This window comes from Calypte anna, chromosome W, assembly GCF_003957555.1.
Source record: "Calypte anna isolate BGI_N300 chromosome W, bCalAnn1_v1.p, whole genome shotgun sequence".
Lineage (NCBI taxonomy): Eukaryota > Metazoa > Chordata > Aves > Apodiformes > Trochilidae > Calypte > Calypte anna.
This window is the reverse complement of record NC_044276.1, coordinates 25,528,046-25,549,679: the sequence shown is the minus strand read 5'-3', so window position 1 is coordinate 25,549,679 and position 21,634 is coordinate 25,528,046. Positions and strand designations below refer to the sequence as shown.

Sequence of the window (21,634 nt, the reverse complement as noted above, 5' to 3'; positions counted from 1 at the left end):
TAGATAATTAGATTTCAGTGAGGATCTGAGTGACTGTTAATCTGTGTCAGAGGCAAACCCCACAGTCTTCTCCATAATGCAAGAAAGACATTTTGATGGCTTTATGGGCACCAGGCTTATGTTCTCCATCTGCAGGTTGCTTGTCAGAGACGCACAGTTTCCCAAAGCAGAAAAAGCAACTGCTTCCATCTATGGCATGTAGAAAATCCGCGGAGGTTTAAGGACAACACGTAGTCACCAATATGGTTAAAGTGAAGTCGTCTATTAACTATTCACACTCGCTTTATATAGAGCCCTTGTTTATATAACGATATCTTGCAGGTGGCTATATCTTGGCCACAAATCCTGTTCTCACAGAACTTCTGCTGGCTACATCATTATCCTGTTATTCTTCTCTTCTGCTGCCAGCTCCCTTATCTTTTTCCCATAGCTCATCTTTCAGTAACCTTGCAGCTGGGCCTCAAGGCCCTTAGCTCACTCTAGCTAAAGCTAAATAGTCAGGATTGCTCACATGTCTGTTTTCTTCCAGACAGTTTCCCAACATATCCCCCTTTTTCTTTTTGAGCAATCCTGACTTACTTCATTATGCGAGATAACATGATAATGATACATTGCCATAAACAACATACTAATAATACAAAAGCAATAATAACATACTAATAATCAAAACCAATAATAACAAATATAATTGATAAACTTTGTCTAATTAAATCTCTAAGCTATCCCCATATCCTTAAGCGATTTAACCATTCATTTAACCCAGTATTCAACAGTTAATTTTTTCATGTTATCTTAATCAATCGTTTTTGGCTGTGAATTGACTCTGAATGATCAGATAAATTCATGCAAATACACTCCATCCAAGTCTTCACAAACATAACCTAAAAGCTAACAATAAAAAGTCAGTGGCAGCACGATATTGTAAAATTGCATGTCTGACACTATCAACATCTTTTAGCATCTGTGTTAAAATACCAGAAGTTAAGGTCATCTGCTTAGCAGTGCAACAGAATAGCACAATCAACAATCAAGATATAGACGAGGGATCCCATAATCAACATATAAACGATCACATGAATTACAACATTAACAAAAGCCTGTTATCAATACAATACAATACAATACGAAAAGCACATTTCACACTGCAGTGGAAGGACTTAAATACCTTTTTAGGATGAGGAAGGTCTGGTGTCCACTGGTGCGTAGAGCCAAGAGGGTAGGGGAGGCTTATCCGACAAAAATTTCGTCAGGGGGCCCCAAAGGCGTCCCCAGACCCCTCCCGGGTCACGGCACAGTGGAGTCCTGGTTTCCTCCATGGTTGCCAAATTGAGGCCCAAAAAGGCATAATAAAATTGTTTAGAGACAGTATTCCAAGCCTTTAAACCAGCAAAGGCACACTCTCCCCCCTCCCCCCCACCCTTTTTTTTTTTCTTTTTTCTTTTTCGTTTCTCTGCTGTGGTGTCTGCAGCAGGGCTCATTTTCTGAGCAGCAGCAGTGTCTGTGGGGGTAGAGACAGCAGCTGCAGCTGTAACATACACTGGCGATGCTCACCGGCCGAATCTGAGCTGTGCCCTTGTGTGCGGGGGGGCTAGAAGCGGCTGTGGAGGCAGGAGTGGGGGTGCTCTCTGTACCAGGAGCAGCTCTCACTCTCCGCAGCAACTCTTGGCCTCCGAAAAGGCATACTCATTTTTATAACTGTGGTTTTTTGTTTTTTTTTTGTCTTACTCCTCACCAATATATGAGAAAAATTAACAACCACTAGAAGATTCAAAAATGAAATGACATTGCTACTAAAATCTGTAAAGTTAGCATAAAATTAAATGAAGTGGTACAATCTCCCAAACCAAAACTGCAAGTATAATTACCAACCAAGTTTTTTATCTCTGTATTAAACACCAGTGCACCATGCATCACAATATACATCAATATTGAGGACCATATTGCAATGATGGTCCTTAAGCAGCTTTATCTGCTTCTAGCATTCGCTCAGAAGCTTCTAACAATTGGGCTGCTGTAGCACCTTTTGGGAGTAGTCCTAATGCACGTTTAGTTTTTTCATTAGCATTGTCATATGCTAACATATTAAAAAATTTTTGTTTTCATCTCTTCTGACAAATCCAGATGTGATGTTTTCGCTGAGTATAACCGATCCACAGATTTTGAATATGGCTCTGCTCCTCCCTTCTCTGGACTTGCCCTAAGTGCTCCATGTCCTTCTTATGTTGGAGACCCCAGAACTGGACACAGTACTCCAGCTGGGGACTCATGAGAGCAGAGTAGAGGGGGAGAATTGCCTCCCCTGATGTGCTGGCCATGCTTCACCAGATGCAGCCCAGAATGCAGGTTGTTTTCTGGGCTGCAAGTGCATGCTGCTGGCTCATGTTGAGCTTTTCATCAACCAACACCCCCAAGTACTTCTCCTCAGGACTGTTCTCCATCCATTCTCCACCCAATCTGTATTTGTGCTTGAGCTTGCTCTAACTCAGATGTAGGACCTTGCACTTGTCCTTGTTGAACTTGATGAGATTAGTGTTGGCCTACCTCTCAAGCCTGTCAAGGTCCCTCTGAATGGCATCCCTTCCCTCCAGCATGTCAACCACACCACACATCTTTTGTTGATGGCCAACTTCCAGAGGGTATACTCAGTCCTACCTTCCATGTCTCTGACAAAGATATTAAACTGTGGAGGGCTTCCTTGATAATTTGAGAGACCTGAAAGCTAGTGAAAATGCAAGGTCCCACACTGCAAAGAAAGGCTGACCAAAGATAGAAATGAGGCAAAGCTCATCACCAGAAAAGATAGTAAGGAATTTGGAGGACACCTTCTCTGAATAAAGGGATTATGTATTTATGTATTTTATTAACTCTTGGCCTTAACCAGGTTTCATTGCGGGAGAGTGCTGTATCTTGTAAGCAATGCCTGTAGTTAGGAAAACCATCTTTGTTTATTATATCTTGCTTTTAAAACAATCCACCTTATTGTTTTCTCTGTTTTATCTGCACTATAAAAGAGCACTGCTGATAAATAAAATCAGACATATTGCCACTGAGTACATCTCACCTGGCCTCAAACTTTTCCTCAGTACAATCGCAAGATTAAACAGCACCAGTCCCAGTACTGACCCCTTAAGAACAGCACTTGTCACTGTATTCCATTTGGACATTGAGCTGTTGACCACTACTCTTTGAGTGCAACTATCCAGCCAATTTCTTATCCACCGCGTGGCTAATCCTTCAAATCCTTGTCTCTCCAATTTAGAGACAAGGATGTCGTGTGGGACAGTGTCAAATGCTATGCACAAGTCCTGGTAGGCATCAGTTGCTCTTCCCTTATTCACCAACACTGTAGCCCCATCATGGAAGGCCACCAAATATGTGAAGCACGATTTGCCCCTAGTGAAGCCATGTTGGCTGTCACCCATCACCTCCTGATTTTCCATGTGCCTTAGCATAGTTTCCAGGACAATCTGCTCCATGATCTTTCCTGGCACAGAGGTGAGGCTGACTGGCCTGTAGGTCCCGAGCTCTTCTTTTTTTCCCTTTCTAAAAATGGAGGTTATGTTTCCCGTTTTCCAGTCAGAGAGAACTTCACTGAACTGCCACAATTTCCGAAATAGGATGGATAGTGGCTTAGCAACTTCACCTGCCAGTTCCCTGAGTACCCACAGATTCATCTCATCATGTCCCATGGACTTGTGCACCTTCAAGTTCCTTAGGTGGTCTCAAGCCTGATCTTCTTCTACAGTGGGTGGTTCTCCCTCCTCCAAGTCCCTGCCTTTGCCTTCTGTGACTTGGGAGATGTGACTTGAGCAGTTGCAAGTGAAGAATGAGGAAAAAAAAGTTGTTGAGCACCTCAGCCTTCTCCATATCCCACATAACTAGGTCTCCTGTTTCCTTCCAGAGAGGTCCCACATTATCCCTAGTCTTCCTTTTATCACTGACATATCTGTAGAAGCTTTTCTTGTGTCCCTTGATGTCTCTGGCCAGATTTAGTTCTATCAGGGCTTTAGCTTTCCTAACCTGATCCCTGGCTACGTGGACAATTTCTCAGTATTCCTCCCAGACTACCTGTCCTTGCTTCCAACTTCTGTAGTCTTCCCTTTTATGATTGTCCACATGCTCCTTGTTCATAAATGCAGGTCTCCTGGCATTTTTGTCTGCCTTCTTCTTCATTGGGATGCATCACTCCTGAGCTTGGAGGAGGTAATCCTTGAATATTAACCAGCTTTCTTGGGCTCCTTTTCCCTTCAGGACTTTATTCCATGGTATCCCAAGCAGGTCCCTGAAGAGGCCAGTTTTCTCTCCTGAAGTTTAGTGTAGTGAGTTTACTCTGCGACCTCCTCGCTGTCCTAGGGATCTTTAACTCCACCATTTTGTGGTCACTGCAGACAAGGCTACGCTTGAGCTTCACATTCTCCACCAGCCCCTCCTTGTTGGTGTGAACAAGGTACATCAAAGCCCCTCTCCTCATTGTCTCCCCTATCACTTGGAAAAGGAAGTTATCATCAATGCATTCCAGGAACCTCCTTGATTGCTTCTACTCTGCTGTGTTGGCCCTCCCAACGGATATCAGTGTGGTTGAAATCCTCCGTGAGGACAAATGATTCTGAATGTGAGGCTACTCCTATCTGTCTACAGAAAGCCTCATCTGCTTGGTGTTCCTGGTCAGGTGGCCTGGTCAGCAGACCCCCCTCTGTAATGTCCTCTGTTCTCCCTTTAATCCTGACACAAGCTCTCATTTGGCTTCCCATCCATCCCCAAATATTTCATCTCTATCACTCTACTTAAAAAAATATTTAAACAAATCTTGTTTTATAAGTAGACAGTATTTGTTCTTGTTTAGTTTATTTTTTCAGCTTTAAAAACTGTCATAGCTTCAAAATATTGTCAGGATGAAAAAATTTGACACTATTTTGCTTAGAATAAATGTGTTTCCATTATTGCTAAGTAAGAAAGATTTTACTGAAACTTTTATTTTAGGTATTGTCCTTCATGCAAAAATGATTTTAATGAAGTTGTAAAGGCTGGAGAAAAACTCAGAGTAAAAAGAAAGCAAAGATGCTATCTGCCAGTACTGAAAGCCAAAGAGACTGGGGCAAGGTAGAGTGTATTTTAATTTAAAAATAGCTCACCATGCATGTATTTTTTACATCTTTAACTGTGTTTATATGCATTACACAAAATTCAGTACAGGACTGAATAGACTGTAAAGCAATGTTGAATTCTGTACCCTGTCTACTGAACGTTAAAACATGAAGAATAATTAAGATGACTAGAGGTAAATAAAGAAATGCAAAAAAATTAAGTGCTGTTGACAATTTTTCTTTTAATATATTTTGAAGTGTTTACTATAACGGCTGGATGTCTTGGTATCTGCATCAGCTTTTATAAATTATTTTAAATATGATAAAAATCTTTCTCTCTGACGTGTTTATCAGGGCATGGCTTGTGTTGGTCACACTAAGGAATGCACTATTGTCCCTTCTAATCACTATGGTCCTATACCTGTTGTCCCTGTTGGGACAGAGTTCAGGTATGTTTTTAGATTTGTAATTAAAATAAATAGTAATAATAGGTACAGTTTGGGCACAAAAATTATTTTTGGATTGGTACATGTCCTGTTCATTCGGAATAAATATTAAAGAGTGTATTTTAATTCTAATATTCAAAATGCTTCCAACTATAGTGGCATTTGAAGTATACTGATTTGAAAATATAACTTTATTTCAATTGTAAAAATAGTGCTTCCTAGTTTTAAAGGGGAAACTGCTATAATTAGGAGAGACATCTTTATCGCGTTTTAAACTCCCAACTGAAATTGTAACTGGAAGGCGAATATTTTATGAAGTCTACTGCTATGGAACATGAACCAATCCATCCCACTTATGGATATAAATTATAGAATTCAGAAAATATTTGCCTATATCCAGTGGTGTTTCTAATGCTTATTAACTGGTCAGGATCCCAACTGAGGTCTATTGTGCAGGTGCAATATAGTTCCTGCTTCAGTGCAATGGCAACTTTGGCTTCTTTTATCATTTTCCAATCTAATACAACCCATTGACCTCCTCCTCCTGGTCCCACAATCACTGGAAAACCATTGGACTCATATTGGGAACCATTTCTCCTTCAACTATAGCATTTTGAATAATTCCCTTCCATCTAGTTACTGGATACACACTACCACCCCCCCCCACTATCCCTCCACCACCCTCCCCTCCCCATGTTGGAGCTGGAAGAGGTGGAGCAGTGGGTGTTAAAGGGTTAAGAGAAGTAGGAGCAGGAATAGGGAACAGATCAGGGGGTAAACATGGATTAGTGGCCCATTGTTTGGGATGTTCCCCGGAGCAAAAACTAGGGTTTTTCAGGGGTATACTCATCCTTGGTCTCCAGTTCTTTCAGTTTCCCAACAGTTCCCTTCGTTGCTTGTCTCCGAGTCCCAGTTCTTTCCTTGGTTGTTGCTCTGTAGTGGGCACTGATGGTGTTGACAGGTGAAGCAGAGGATTAATTGGTGGCAACTGTGGTCAAGAAGATAAATCAGGCATTGGAGGCAGAAAGCTAGCAGAGCGGCCGGGAGCCGTGGCAGGGAGGTGCAAGGTGGGTAGTCTGCATTCCAAGATTCCTCACCTGTGTTCTCCGGCTTCTCTCCCTCTGGGTGCTCTGACGATTCTTGTGGTGTTTTTCGGTTGCTTTTGGCTTTGCTTCTCGGTCCCATTTTTACTTTTCATCCAAACCCCAGGGTCAAATGGCACAGTTGGCTGAACTTGAATCAGTATAGCCCCTGCAGGTGCTGGTGGGGGTATTTTAGGTGGAATAATTGCTTCCGCACACGGAGGAGTCTGTGGAGAGTCAAGCGGTACCAGGGCCAAAGATTCTGAACCTGAACTGTCTTCCGCTGGTTTAACTGTAAGATCCCCTAGTTTTTGAATAAGGCTGTTCTGGGCTGATAAGAGGAGCACCCGACAATGGTGGATATTCTGTGCTCTGTAGGGCTTCTGATCGATTAGAACGCTGAGCTTCTCTTAAGATACCAGACTCAATATTTAAATGAAGTTCTCTTATCTCATTCTCACTCGGAGGGATAGGCAAGTCGGGTTCTTTAGATGTGCTTTCTCCTGCACCTGCATGTTCCAGCCGTCCTCGCGTTGTTGTGGCACCAAAAAACCCCAGTAAGGGCGGCAGCGGGCTACTGGCAAAAGGATTCATTGGAAGCACCGACGACATTTCGCTAAAAGCACCTGCAGCGGCTGAGCAACCAGTCGTAGCATTTTTACTTTTACTTTTACTTTTACTATTCATATTTAGCACAGGAAATAAATAAGATTTTACTGAGGGTTCTAAAGTTCAGCTAGGGGTGAAACCCAATGTCCTCAAGGTAAGAGCCACCTCTGATTGTATCACTATAAATGATTAATTGTTCCTTTTGGGTCATATACAAGTGGCATCAGCACCTTCCTTTAGGGTGATAAACTAATAAAAGCCAGTACTGACTAATGAAAGAAGCAGTCCACCCATCCATGTCCACTTCTTGCACTATCCTTTCTGTTTTCTGTCACAAATGTTTTTCAGGCCATATAATAAACTATATTTGAAAGCAATCTGGCAGAAAAATAAATCCTTTGCGGGGAAGGGTAATTTTCCCAATCCATTTAACTTTGTGGTTATACAAATAATGTGTCAGCACAAAGGGGACAGGAATGAGCAGTGTGGAGAAGAATGTATTTCAGGAGTATTCCCACTATAGCCCGAGGAATAGCGAGAGACTTTTTCTTTCCCTTAGGATGAAAGGAAATGGCAAAACCCAAAAGCCTCTTCTAATATGTTTTCTGAAGTCTTCATCCCACCCATTGCCTCCGAAAGAGTACTTTTACAAAAATGTTTTTCTTATGGAAAATGAGTGTTTGAATAATTTTGGGTTGAATATGACATGCAAGTCTTCAAGATAAAATGGTCAACAGCAGAGGTTTTACCCCTTAGCAACAGTTTTCATTTTCTCCCCTTAACAGAATCCCCAGTGAAACAGCTGACTACGAAACAAGTTCCTTGAATCTTATCTGACTTTGGTGCTTATCTGAACACTACCATCAATACAGACATTAGAGAATAGCAAAGCAAATTAATTTTCTAATTCAAAATTTCAGCGTTAATGTCAACTATTTATTGATTTTACACACAACTACTCGTTTGAGAAAATTAACGTCTATTTTTATGGTTTTTGTGATATTTTGATTTATCCCTACCGTATTTGAAGAACTTTTCTGTGCAGCAAACTAAAATAAATACTTCAGAACATATTTATAGTATGAAAAGGTACTTCTGTAATCATTAATCTTTAAATTAGTTTTGAGGTAAAGTATATTCCCTTAGATAGGGGAAGTTTTAAAAATCAGTTCTGCAAATTCAAGATCTCTTAATCAAATTTTAAATTTTTTTTTACTGGATCAGCCAGTATCAGCAGGAATAAGTTAGGATTATATAGAATCATAGAATAGTTGGGGTTGTAAGGGACCTTTAAAGGTCATCTAGGCCAATGCCCCTGCCACGAGCACAGACATCTTTAACCAGATCGCATCGCCCAAAGCCTTGTTCAACTTGACCTTGAATGTTTCCAGGGATGGAGCTCCTACTACCTCTCTGGGCAACCTGTGCCAGTGTTTCACCACCCTCACTGTAAAAAGTTTCTTCCTTATATCTAGTCTAAATCTACCTTCTTTTACTTTAAGATCACTGTCCCTTGTCCTATTGCTACAAGCCCAGCTAAAATGATTGTCCCCATATTGCTTATTGTCTCTCTTTAAGTATTAAAAGGTCACAACAAGGTCTCCCTGATCATTTTTGTGGCCCTCCTCTGGACCCTTTAAGGATCCTCTGGATCCTCTTTAGGGATTTGTCGTGATCCGCTTATTATTTTATATATTGATTATGAGGATAAATCAGCCACTACTTATAGACAACGCGTGAATTTTACAAAACTAACAAGACTGTTGGATTTAAAGTGAGTTACAAGGGTTTATTTTAAAAACAGGGAAAGACAGTTTACTGGCAAAAGGCCTTTGCATAACTTCATCGCCTTAACGTGAGGGTTGTGAAAATAAAAAAGGAAAGAACAAAAGAGGATTTATCACCATCAGTGGGACCTGGCCTCAGGCTGGAACTGCTTCTGGGTCTCCGCCGTTCGATCCTCTGTGTCTTTTCTGTGGTTGGAAACCGAGGTGCTGAGAGGAGGGGGCGTCTGGACGAAGCTGCTGCATTTTCCTTTTTTCCTAGGGTTTTTTATACCCCAACAGAAAGAGGGGTCCCTTTATTGCATAAGTCCCTGATACATACAAATTTCCAGACTTCCCGGGGATGAGTCATCCTTATCTTTTTGTCTTCTGGTGTCCTGCTAATTCATTGTTTTGGTCTCCACCCTGCACCAGGAGGCGACCTGATAAGTAATCTTATCTTTTAGGTGTCTGTCAGGCATACATTGAGTTAAACATGTTAATTGCAAGCAGGATGAAGGAAAGAGAAAAAAACTGATTCAAGAGACATATTTTATATTTTCAATTCCACGTGTATACAACAGGATTCCATTGGAGACTTGCAAGTTCAAATAGATCCCAGAACTTCCAAGTCCTGACTACAAACAGGAATATAACTAAAGAGGTTTAGTTTTCTAAGAAAATTAATGTAGGGTATAGATATTATAAGAAGAGTTATCATTTTTATGTAGTTATTTAAAAAGGGCTATATGTAATGACTACATATTTTTTAAAAAATATCAGCATTTTTCAAAACAAAAAAGTTACACTGATTTCTGATTTGACTGTTCTTATGTATGAAAATGGGTTCTTGGCAGATTTATGAGAATTTAGAAGGAAAATGCTTTAAATGTTGTCTCAAGGTTTTCTTCCTTTTTTCTTGCAACAAGCTTCTTAAGCATATTTAAATGTGATATATTATATATTATGAGTGGCTTGAAGTCTTACAACTCTTTTTCCTGGAAGGAAATGGACTTAGAACTATTTCAGCATGAAGCATCTAAAGGGCAGAAATCTAAATTTTACGTCAAATTTTGGATACCTCATTAAAATGAAAGAAGGGAGTGAGAAATTAATTAAATGACATTTAACGGAATGGGAGAGAACAAAGTGGTAGTGAGGCTTGTGCTGTTCAACATGTTAATAAAGGGTCTGAAAAAGTTGACAAACAACAGTTAAGTGACAATGCTAAGTTGTCATGGATAGTAAAGATGAGGGGGAAAAATAATTGCTTTTTATAGCTGATAAAGGGCTTTCAGCTAATTATTATCCTTTAGAAAAGAGAACTTGCAATAAATACCTTGTTAATATGTCATCTTTGTACACAGTAGTGGTCAGAAATATAAATAAAGTGTTAAGAATTATTAAGAAAGGAAGAGGAAAAACAGTATAATTATGAAGAACAAGGCTGGGTAAAGGTAAGGAATGGCTTTCATAGAAAAATTGAAGAATGTGAGTAGTGATCAACTGTACATTCTGTTTTGATTCAAAAGGAAGGGGCATCAAATTAAATGATTGGGTGCTAGATTAAGAATGAATGTAAGCAGTTCATGTAATATGCAGCAATACTGTGAACTCTTTCCTATAAGGGTATTGTGAAAGATAAGAGTGTGCAAGAGTTCAGAACTCCAGTAGATAAATTAATAGCCATTGGTTGACTTTTCTTCCATGAAATGCAAAGATTATGCCTTTCGCTCAAGAAATCTCAGCCATATATCACTGGAAACTGAGAAAATTTACACATAAATATTGTGCACTTGAATAGTCATTTTTCACACTAATCAGCTATCTGTTTTTATTTGTTGTCAGTCAGGATAATTGGCTAGCTGGAACTCTGGTTTTATGCAGTTTGACGACTGTGATATCCTTATGACAAGGGAAAAGCAATGCAACATCTTATAAAAATGCATAAACGTGTAGGGGGGGAGTACAGGGGTTGGGCAGCACTGGAAAAAAAGAAAATGTTCAGAGATGAATGAAGGCTGTAAATGTGACTGCATTTTCCTGAGTTGGTTAACTTTTAACAATACTTGACATAATTTTAACAAAAAAAATCCTTTATTTACACAAATTTAAATACTACTGAATATATATCTTATTTGCATTGGTCTAAGCAATCATGTATCTGTTCTTAAATTTTTTTTATGTCAAGAATCATGAAGATTGTTCCTAAGGGACAAAGTGTACCTATTAATCTTTGTGTCAGCACTGTTCTATATTGTCCTTTCTTTTCATTGCATGTCTTTGTTTTGGGGTTTTTTTTCCTTAAAAATTGTAAAAAAAATAATAGAATTATGTTTTTTAATGTCAGTTCTGTTATAGAAACATACTTACGGAATTAATTTTTAAACAGAAAAATTATTTAAAAAGGCTATTTTTTTTCAAAAAGTTATTTTAAAATTTGATCTTAATACTCAAGGTGAGTGAAGCAGGTGTTCACAAACCCCATGTTGGTGGAATTCATGGACGCAGTAATGATGGAGTTTATTCACTTGTACTAGCTGGAGGATTTGAAGATGAAGTGGTATGTCATTTAGTCAGATCACTAATATGTTATTTTAAAGTTTATAAAGATGAAAAGGGGTGTCTGTTGCTGGTGCTAAAATAAGCACTTATGAAAATACCAGTATGCAAAAAATGCTACTACACAATATTAATTTGCTATGTGTTACTCCTTAGAACAAATTTTAAAATATTTTTTTAAAGAATATTCTTAGTCTCATATTAATTACATCTGAATTTTAGAATGTTTATGTAAGTCAGGTTTCAGTGTGCTTATATAGTCTGACTTTATTATAATTTAAAATCTTATATTTTATAAGTCATAGAATAACGATCATCAAGATTGGAAGGGACATTTTGAGAGTGTCTAGTCCAACATCTCTGCTCAAGGAGAGTCACCTAGAGCAGGAATGTGTCTAGTCATCTTTTGAATATCTCTATGTATAGACTCTGAGCAGTCTATTCCAGTTTTCAACTACCCTCACAGTAAAGAGTGTTTCCTTATGTTCAGATGAAACCTCCTGTGTTTCAGTTTTTGCCCAGTGCCTCTTGTCCTGTCACTGGGCACCACTGAAAAAAGCCTACTTCATCCTCTTTGCACTCTTCCTTCAGATATTTTTACATATTGATGAGATCCACCCTGAGCCTTCTCTTCTCCAGGCTAAGCAGTCCCACCTCTCAGCCTTTCTTCATAATGGAGATGTTCCAGTCCCTTAATCATCTTTATGTCCTTTTGCTGGACTCTCTCCAGTATGTCCATGTCTCTCTTGTACTGGGGAGCCCAGAACTGGACACATGGCTCCAGGTGTGGCCTCACCAGAGATGAGCAGAGGGGAAGAATCACCTCCCTGCATCACTCTGCAGCCCAGGGTGTCTTTCTTGCCACAAGGGTATGCTGCTGGCTCACTTTCAACTTGCCCACCTTCAAGGGCCTTTCCTGCCAAGCTGCTTTCCAGATGGTGGGGCCCCATCGTCTCCTGTTGCCTAGGGTTATTTTGCTACAGATTCAGATACAAGACTTGACATTTCCTTTTCTTGAACTGCATGGGGTTCCTCAGCCCATTTCTCAAGTCTTTCAAGATATCTGAATGGAAGCACAACCCTCCAATACATCAAGTGATGTACAAGTGATTATATACTTCAAGTTTTCTCCTGGCCATTGCTTTTACTGTTGTCAAGTCAAACAGATGCTTCCTCTTTTGGAGTCATTATACCTCTAAAAGTAAATACATCACATTTTAATTTCAGTGAGGTCAGGACAAAAAATGTTTGTGGCTTGGACATACAAGAGAAGCATAATGGAGCAAGTCCAGTGGAGAGTCACCAAGCTGATCAGGGGGTTGGAAAACATGACGTACATGGGGAGAACTGGGTTTGTTCAGCTGTAAGAAGAGAAGGCTTGGGTAGATATTACTCCTGTCTTCAGCTACATAATGGGAGCACATAGAGAAAACATAGCTAGACTCTTAGAGATGCACAGTAGAAGTATGAAAGGCAATGAAGACAAGTTGGAACATGGGATATTCCAGTTAGGTATAAGAAAAAAAGAATCCTCATACAGGTAATCAAACACTGGAACAGGAGCCCAAAGAAATTATAGGATCTCCATCCCTGGAGATAGCCAATCCTTGACCTGCTCTAACTGGATATGTTTGGAATGAGAGCTGGACTTAGAGACCTTGAGAGGTTCCTTCCAACCTAAATAATTTAATAACTATGAAATAAATACATTTTGTAGGACATTTTGCTGTGTAATATTTATAAACTCAGTTATTTTATACTCACTGCCAATACGCTACCTGTTCTGGTTTTGGCTCTGAATGAACAGTTTACCATTGGAGTAAGAGTAGTTTAAAAAATATATGGCAGGAAATAGAATTAACTATTTAACTTTCAGGTTTTGGTTTTTTTATGATTCCCGTTTGGAAGTTCATGATCCTGCAAACATAGGCTTATGAGGGACTTTGCTTTGAGGGTTCAGAATGCTTGATAATAACAAGATGCCTCAATACAGGACTGGGCCTCAAAATTTAAAAGGAATGAACAAAATTAACATCAGGCCAAATAAATTTTTTTCTTCATATGTAAAATATTCCTACATCCCTTAAAAAATTGCATGTTAATATCTCTCATGAATGTTTAACCTAGGATTTTAGTGACAAGGACCTGTCTCCTGGTTTGGGACAGGATAAACGTGATTTTCTGTCTTGTACTTTTGCTTTCAGCTAAGTCTCTTGTAAGTAGCTGCACTTGCTGAAATTAACAGCAAGTTTCTCAGACAGTGTCTGTTTCTAGGACTGATAATGGTCAATGCTTATAGTTACTGCTAGAAATTGTTATGCAGAACCAAGGACACTGCTCAGTTCTGAGGAACATTTTGCCCTCTAGAAGAAAAGGAGTAAAGAGGTCACACCTGCAGCCCCACCTTAGGGAGGAACAGACAAAATAAATGACCAAAATTGACCAAACAGAGTATTCCATCCCATACACGTCATACTCAGTATAAATTTGAGGGATCACGAGGGTCAAACCCTTTCCTTCTTCACCTGTCCCTGTTTGCTTCGGCATCCTGGGAGGATTCTGTCTGTTCGTCTGCCTGTAGTCCTGTTCCATGCCAGCCTGAATCTGTGTGTTCCTGCCTCCAGTTCCCGACTGATGCCGACTCCAGGAGTCCAGCCTGAACTTTCCCAGGGCTGCCCTGCACCCTCGGTGGTGATGTGAGAGTTATTGGGGTGGAGAGAGATTTTTTATCAGGGGGGAGAGACAGATTAATAGATTAAATAGATTAAATAGATTAGAGAGATTAATAGAAAGCATCTGTTACTCGGTTTAATTGCCGGGCCAGTGTTAAACTGTGACATTAACTCTGGCCCAGCAATTAAACCAAATGACAGATGCTCTCTATTAATCCTTCTCCGTGATAAAGAAAGGAGAGAGAATAAGGGAGAGAGACTTAGGGGTTGGAAACTAAACTACACAACTTTCATGAAACAGTAATGATAAATAGGAAAAATTACTAAATATATACAAATATACAGGAAAGTTGATACCACGTTCCTCCCCCCTTTTCCCCCAATAACTCTCATGTCACCACTGAGGCTGCAGGGCAGCCCTGGGAAAGTCCAGGCTGGACTCCTGGAGTCAGCAGCAGTCGGGAGCTGGAGGCAGGAACACACAGATTTAGGCTGGCACAGATCAGGACCACAGGCAGATGAACGGGCAGAATCCTCCCAGAATGCTGAAGCAAACCGGGACAGACAAAGAAGGGGAAGCAGGAAGGGGTTTGACCCTCGTTATCCCTCAAATTTATACTCAATATGATGTGTATGGGATGGAATATTCTGGTCGATTTTGGTCATCTATCTTGCCCGTTCGGCCCTAAGGGAGGGCCACAGGTGTGACCTCTTTACTCCTTTTCTCCTTCAGTAAAGTTGTGTTTTATGAGCAGTGTCCTTAGTTCTGCTTGCCATTCTCCAGCAGTAACCATACACATCGTGCGTTATCATTCCCAGAAGCAGACACTGTCTGAAAAACTTGCTGTTAATTTCAGCAAGTGCGGCTACCTACAAGAAACTTAGCTGAAAGCAAAATTACAAGACAGAAAATTAGCTCTATCCTGTCCCAAACCAGGACATCACAGCCTGAAAAATCCTATTTTCTTTCTAAAAAAGTCCTATATTTAAACTATGTCTTGGATTTCATAGCTTCTTTTTAAGAAAGATTTTGTTTTTGTGATACTAAAGAAAATCTTAACCTTTAATCATATTTTATATATTGACAGATATATAGGGTTTTGTGTATAAATGTGACCCTCAAGGCAGAATGAGGCAGAGAGCCAAGGTTGCAGCTCTGTCTGGGGGATCTGCACCATCCACCCCAGTGGTGACTGATGCTTCCATCTAGACAGAGCTGTTGAAGGGAGAGGTTGGTGTACAGCCCTCAGGCTGTGAGAGGCGCTTAGATCTCTCTCATGGGGCAGGGATAGATGACAAACCTGCATGCAAGATGTGTCCGGGTGAAGAAGTGTTGGGAAACGGCGAGGAAAACTCGTGCAACCAATATGGTTGATAAACAAGATGCTGCTTTATTGCATATAACTTTTTCTTATATAGTGCTTTTGTGACCACACCCCCGTCACCAAACATCAACATAGCGTTTTATTGGACACCCGGTGTGTTTACCTGTAGCACAGCTAATTCCTGGTGCAGGTAGCACAGGATTGTGGGCCGATCTCATTGGCCCCTCAAACATGGGCTTGGGCACGGCAAAGGGTTCACACCCCCTACCTTTCGGGAACATTCGAGAGCATTCTATGACAAAGAAGGACCTCCTACAGCAGGTGGCTGATCTGCAGGAAACAGTGAAAAGGCTGTGTGACATCAGAGAGCCAGAAAAGGAGATAGCTGGATTCAGGCCCAGACTGCAGTGAACCCACAGTCTATGGCCAAACAGTCAAGAACTCCCCCACCAGCACACACAGAAGGGAGGGAAGCTTTCAAAGGTAAAAACCAGCAGGAGGAAGAGACCTCCCTCAAAGCCTGAGCTGCCCCTGCAGAACTACTTCACAGCTCTGTCTCTGCAGACTGAAGAGGAAAACGCATGCTGCACCAGGTAAGTTGATGGACCTGAGTAAGGTAGCCCAATCAGCTCACTGTGTGTCAACAAGTGCAAACAAGAAGTGATGGATGATTGTTCATGATAGAGACTGTTTTGAGAGGTACAGAGGTTACCCATTTTCTGACCTGACCCACTCTCTGGAGACATCTGATGCTGATGCTTACTGGGGGCTTGTATTAAGGACGTCACCAAAACACTACAAAAACTTGTACATCCCACTATTATCCGCTGCTTCTGTTTTATGTGGACACCAGTGATAAAGCCAGGAGCAACCTGAAGACCATCAAGGAGGATCGCAGAGCCCTGGGAGTAGCGATTAAGGACTCAGATTAAGGACTTTTCATCAGTCCTACATATCAATGGGAAGGGGCTTGAAAGGCCAATCGAACAGGGAAAATCAATAACTGTTTACAAGGGCATCACAGCCAGGGCTTCAGCTACTTAGACTATGGCACTCTGAGAAACCTAGTCTCCTAAGGGCTGAGGAGGCCTACCTCTCAGAGAAAGGGGAAGCATCTTTGGACATAGGCTTGCCCATTTAGTAAGAAAGGGCTTTAAACTAGAGTTTCTGGGAGGAGGGAATCCTCAATCCATCCCACTGCTACTGCTTTGAGGACAGTGCCAGTAATAGACGCACTGGGCCTGGAGAAGGATCACAGGCCAACAGGAGAACACCTGAAATGCAGAATGTAATCCCAGCCAGTAAGACAGCTTCAATGGGGGCTCAAATTAAATTACTACACAAATGCACATAGCATGGGAAACAAGAGGAGTTACATACATGTGCATGCTGTCACGACCCACAAGGTGGGTGTGGCACTATCATGTCTCACAAAGTGAGCACAGCTCACCAGAGGTAGAGGCCAAAAAAAAAATCATGTCCCAGAGAGTGGGCACAGGTAATGTTCCCCAGAGTGGAGTGGGGGTCAACCCAGGGAGATTCGGACTGGACCTCCTTGCTTTCTAAACTCCTTCATGTCATAAACAGCATACTAATAATGCAAAAGCAATAACATACCAATAATGCAAAAGCAATAATAACATATATACTAATGCAAAAGCAATAATAACATACTAGCAATATAAAAGCAATAATATATATAACTGATAAGCCTTGCCTAATTAAATCTGTAAGCCAACAAGCTTTTCCTGCTGCTATGTGTGATACAAATGAAACAGCAAGAAACCCCAATTTCAAATTTTCCCGTATATTCTAGGCCCAATTGTTGCATTGACCAGTTTGATCAAAAATGTTATTGATAACTCATTAGTGCTCTCATGAGGTCACTCTCTTTTTTTCTTCTCATGAGGGTATACGCTCTTCCCTTTACTTTTCTTCTTTTTTTTTTTTTTTTTTTTTAATGAGGCTATGTGGTGTCCTTTCCCCCCATCCCAGCAGGGCTCACAGCTACAGTATCTGCGGGGGCAGAGGCAGCAACTGCAGCTGTAGCAGACTTGCTGGCAGCGATCAACGGCCACGTGAAGGGGGGTTGAAAAGCGGCCGTGGGGGAAAGAGTCGGGGGGGGGGAAGTTTCTTTCTCTCCACAGCAATTCTCGGTCTCTGAAAAACATTCTCATGAATCTATCATACTCCTTACCAATAAATGAGAAAAATTTAACAACACCTACCAAAAATTTTAAAAACCAAAACACTATTACTACTAAAATCTGGTGAAATCATCCTGAAATAAATTAAATCAGTACAATCTCCCAAACCAAATACTTGTATCATAAACATCATCACCGTGAATCCGCATTTAAAGGCATTTGTTTCCATGGCCGAACCCATCTGCTCGGTACCCAATGCACTCCAGTACCTGTAAGTAAGCACATATAACCTCGACCAGTCAGTTTCACCTCTGCCGGCCCTTCCCATTGTCCAGTGATGGAATTCTTGAATTCCACCAAAATTTTGTGGGAAGGTTCCGAAGCAAAGTCTGCTAAAGCTTTTTGGTGAATCAGTATCGGAGGTTCTGTACGTTCTCCTGTAAGGCGTAAATAGTTCATGACATATACAGCCTTACTTAACCGGTCCTGAGGAGGACTCCCCTCCCCTTTTTGTTTTTCAAGGAGTGTCTTTAGTACCGAATGGCAACGTTCCACACAAATTATGTCCCAAGGGCCCCTGAATATTCGATTCCACTAAATGCACGTCAGTGTTTAACAATGTTACATCTACTGCAGTTTCCACGTCAACTCTGGCACTCCCGTGAGTGGCGGAGCTGATGGTATCCAGGGCCCCTGAGGTCCCTGAAGTCCCTGACCAGAGGACCAGGCTCCCCGAATTTGTGTCTTGGTACACAGGTAATTCGCGCTCCGCAGCCGGTTTCCCGATTGTTGGCACTCATATGTATTGTGATTATCTCTATTGCAGTTCGAGCACCATTTCCGTCTGGGTCCTGCACCTCTGCATTGCGATTTAAAATGACCTGCTTTACCACAATTAAAACATTTTTTATCATTCGGCAACCTGCCTTTCGGCGCTGTTGAAACCGCATCTTTAAGCGCCGCAGCCATAAAGGTGGCTTTTTCCAATTGCCGAGTGCGTTCTACAAGATCAATCATATCTGCAACCTCAGCTGATCGAGGCAATGGTCCTAAAATTTGCCTTGTTTTATCATTCACATTATCAAAAGCTAAAACCCTAAACGTACGCTGTCTGGAATCGTCATCCAAATCAGGGTGGTTTTGGATCGTCCTGAACAGTTTATCAACAAAATCAGGAAAAGACTCATTTAAACTCTGTCTAATATGAGCGAAAGCATGCGGTCGGCCAGGTTCCTGGATTGATGTCAGCGCCTGTAAAGCAAGTTTTTGAGTTAATTGCAACACCTGTGGCGCAAACCAAATTTACAAAATGCTATCGGCAAAAGGACCTTGACCCATTAGCATTTGCATCTGAATACCATACAATGGGTCGTCTTGTTGTCGTGGCTGAGATGCTTCAGCACTGCATAATTTCTGCCATTCCCTAGAAAACAATAGTAATTGAGAGGGGGAAAGCAAAATGTCAGTTAATTGAGATGTATCTTGCGGTGTCAACAAATCACACGTAAAAATGTATTTATACATTTGTTGGACCATAGGAGACTTAATGCCATTTTGACTTATTGCTGCTCTAGCCTTTTCTAATATTTTCCAATCAAAAGGCTCCCATTTTCGTGTCCCATCCGCTTGCATCGTCACGGGGAAAGCCGACAAGTTAGGTACAAACTGTCCCTCCATTATTGCATCGCGTACGACCCCTCTCCACCTTTGTCCAGATCCGGATTCTCCTGGAAGCTTAGGAACCGGATTCCACAAATTAGGTGGAATAATTGCTTCCACACACGGAGGAGTCTGTGAAGAGTTAAGCGGTACCAGGGCCGAAGACTCTAAACCCAAGCGCTCTCCTGCCGGTTTAGCTGTAAGATCACCCAGTTTTTGAATAAGGCTGTTTAACAACTTTTCAACAGATCCTTCTCGTTCTGAGCTGATAAGAGGATTATCTGACAATGGTGGACACTCTGTGCTCTGTAAGGCTTCCGACCGGTTAGTACACTGGGCTTCAGATAAAGTACCAGACTCATTATTTAAAAAAAATTGTCTTAACTCATCCTCACTCGGAGGAGGCGGCAAATCGGGTTCGTAAGATGTACTTTCTCCTGCGCCCGCATATTCCAGCTGTCCGCACGATGTTGTGGTGCCAAGAAATCCCAGTAAGGGCGGCAGCGGGCTACTGGCAAAAGGATTCAGTGGAGGCGCCTGCGGCATTTCGCTAGCAGGAGCCGCAGCGGCTGAGCTACCAGTCCTAATGCTTCCACTGATTTCCTCGGAAATCGGTGCAATGAAAACAGAGGCGGCTGCCGCTCTTTCACTTTCCATCTCTTTTAAAGTTTCTTTAATCAATTTCCAAAGTAACGCTAAGCATCCTGCCTCCTTATCTCCATCGCTAATTTTATCCCATAGGGCAGTACCTATGGCTTCCCAAGTAGGTAACTCAAAAACGGTACCCATCGAGGAGATCAAGTCTCTATCCCGTGCCCATTTCAGTAATTCACGTAAGGTCCTGCCTTCGTGTAATAAATCTCTCTTAGAGAGAATATATTGGAGGAGCTTAACTACTACCTCTTCTTCTTTAGAGAGTGTAGACCCCATCTCCTCCCCAGCCGCTCACCTGATCAGGGCAAGATCCTTCAATTCTGAGGTACCTCTTTTATTCCGTAGCTGGGCACCAGCTACATAGACTGCCGGGGCAGCAGTCTTCTTTCGACTGGCTTCTCCGCTCCTCTCTCATTCGAGCTGTCTTCATCGCTCCTGGAAGCAACAGCGTGAGAGTCCCTGGTCCGGGCCACCCTTAGTCCCTGTTCGGGCGCCATTTGTGGGAAAAACGTCTGTGGAGGCTTAAGGATTCCATGTACACATCAATATGATTGCATGAAATCGTTTATTAACAATTTGCACTCACTTATATAGAGAAGCCTTGTTTACACAATCATATCATGCAGGTGGCTTTGTATTCCAATTACACATTCCATTCTCAAGGAACCACTCTTCTCACATAATTATTTTTCTCTTCTGCTGCCCATTAGTTATCTCTTTCCCATTAGCTCATTTTTAGAAACCTGTAACTAGGCCTCGATAACCATTAACCCACTGTAGCCTAAGCTGAAGTAAGTCAGGATTGCTCACAACATGTATATTTCTGAACTGTTTCCCCAACAAAAGGGACCTAGGGGTACTGGTGTATGGAAGGATGACCATGAGCCAACAATGTGCCCTTGTGGCCAAGAAGGCCAATGGCATCCTGGGGTGCATTAGAAGGGGGGTGGCTAGTAGGTGAGAGAGGTTCTCCTCTCCCTCTACTCTGCCATGGTGAGGCTGCATCTGGAATATTGTGTCCAGTTCTGGGCCACTCAGTTCAAGGAAGGACAGGGAACTGCTTGAAAGAGTCCAGCACAGAGCGACCAAGATGATTAGGGGAGTGAAACATCTCCCTTAAGAGGAAAGACTGAGGGAGATGGTTCTCTTCAGTTTGCAGAAGAGAAGAATGAGGGGTGACCTCCTCAATCTTCCTGAATATGTGAGGGACAAGTGCCAGGAGGACAGAGTCAAGCTTTTCTCAGGGATGACTTAAGAATAGGACAAGGGGCAATGGTTATAAACTGGAGCATAGGCAGTTCCGTATAAATATTAGGAAGAATTTTTTCACTGTGAGGGTGACAGAGCACTGGAACAGGCTGCCCTGGGAGGTTGTGGAGTCTCCTTCCCTGGAGACATTCAAAGCCCACCTGAACACGTTACTGTGTGACCTGCTATAGGTGACCCTCTTTTGGCAGAGGGGGTTGGAGTAGACGATCGTTTGAGGTCCCTTCCAACCCCTAACTTTCTATGATTCTATGATCCTAATCCTTTCCCTTATCCACTAAGCGGGTCGGTCACCTTGCCATAGGAGATGAGGTTTGTTAAGCTGGACCTGCCTTTCATAAACCCATTCTGGCGAGGCCTAATTG

General features: G+C 41.7%; 1 protein-coding gene across 1 annotated transcript in view; it reads left to right on the top strand.

Moving 5' to 3' along the window:
- LOC115600136 (E3 ubiquitin-protein ligase UHRF2-like) overlaps positions 1 to 21,634 on the top strand; it is a 91,130-nt gene that overhangs the window by 14,863 nt on the left and 54,633 nt on the right. The window contains 5 exon segments of the mRNA XM_030468364.1: positions 4,981 to 5,033; positions 5,036 to 5,100; positions 5,439 to 5,533; positions 7,135 to 7,258; positions 11,443 to 11,547. Of these exon segments, the coding sequence (XP_030324224.1) occupies positions 4,981 to 5,033; positions 5,036 to 5,100; positions 5,439 to 5,533; positions 7,135 to 7,258; positions 11,443 to 11,547 (442 nt within the window).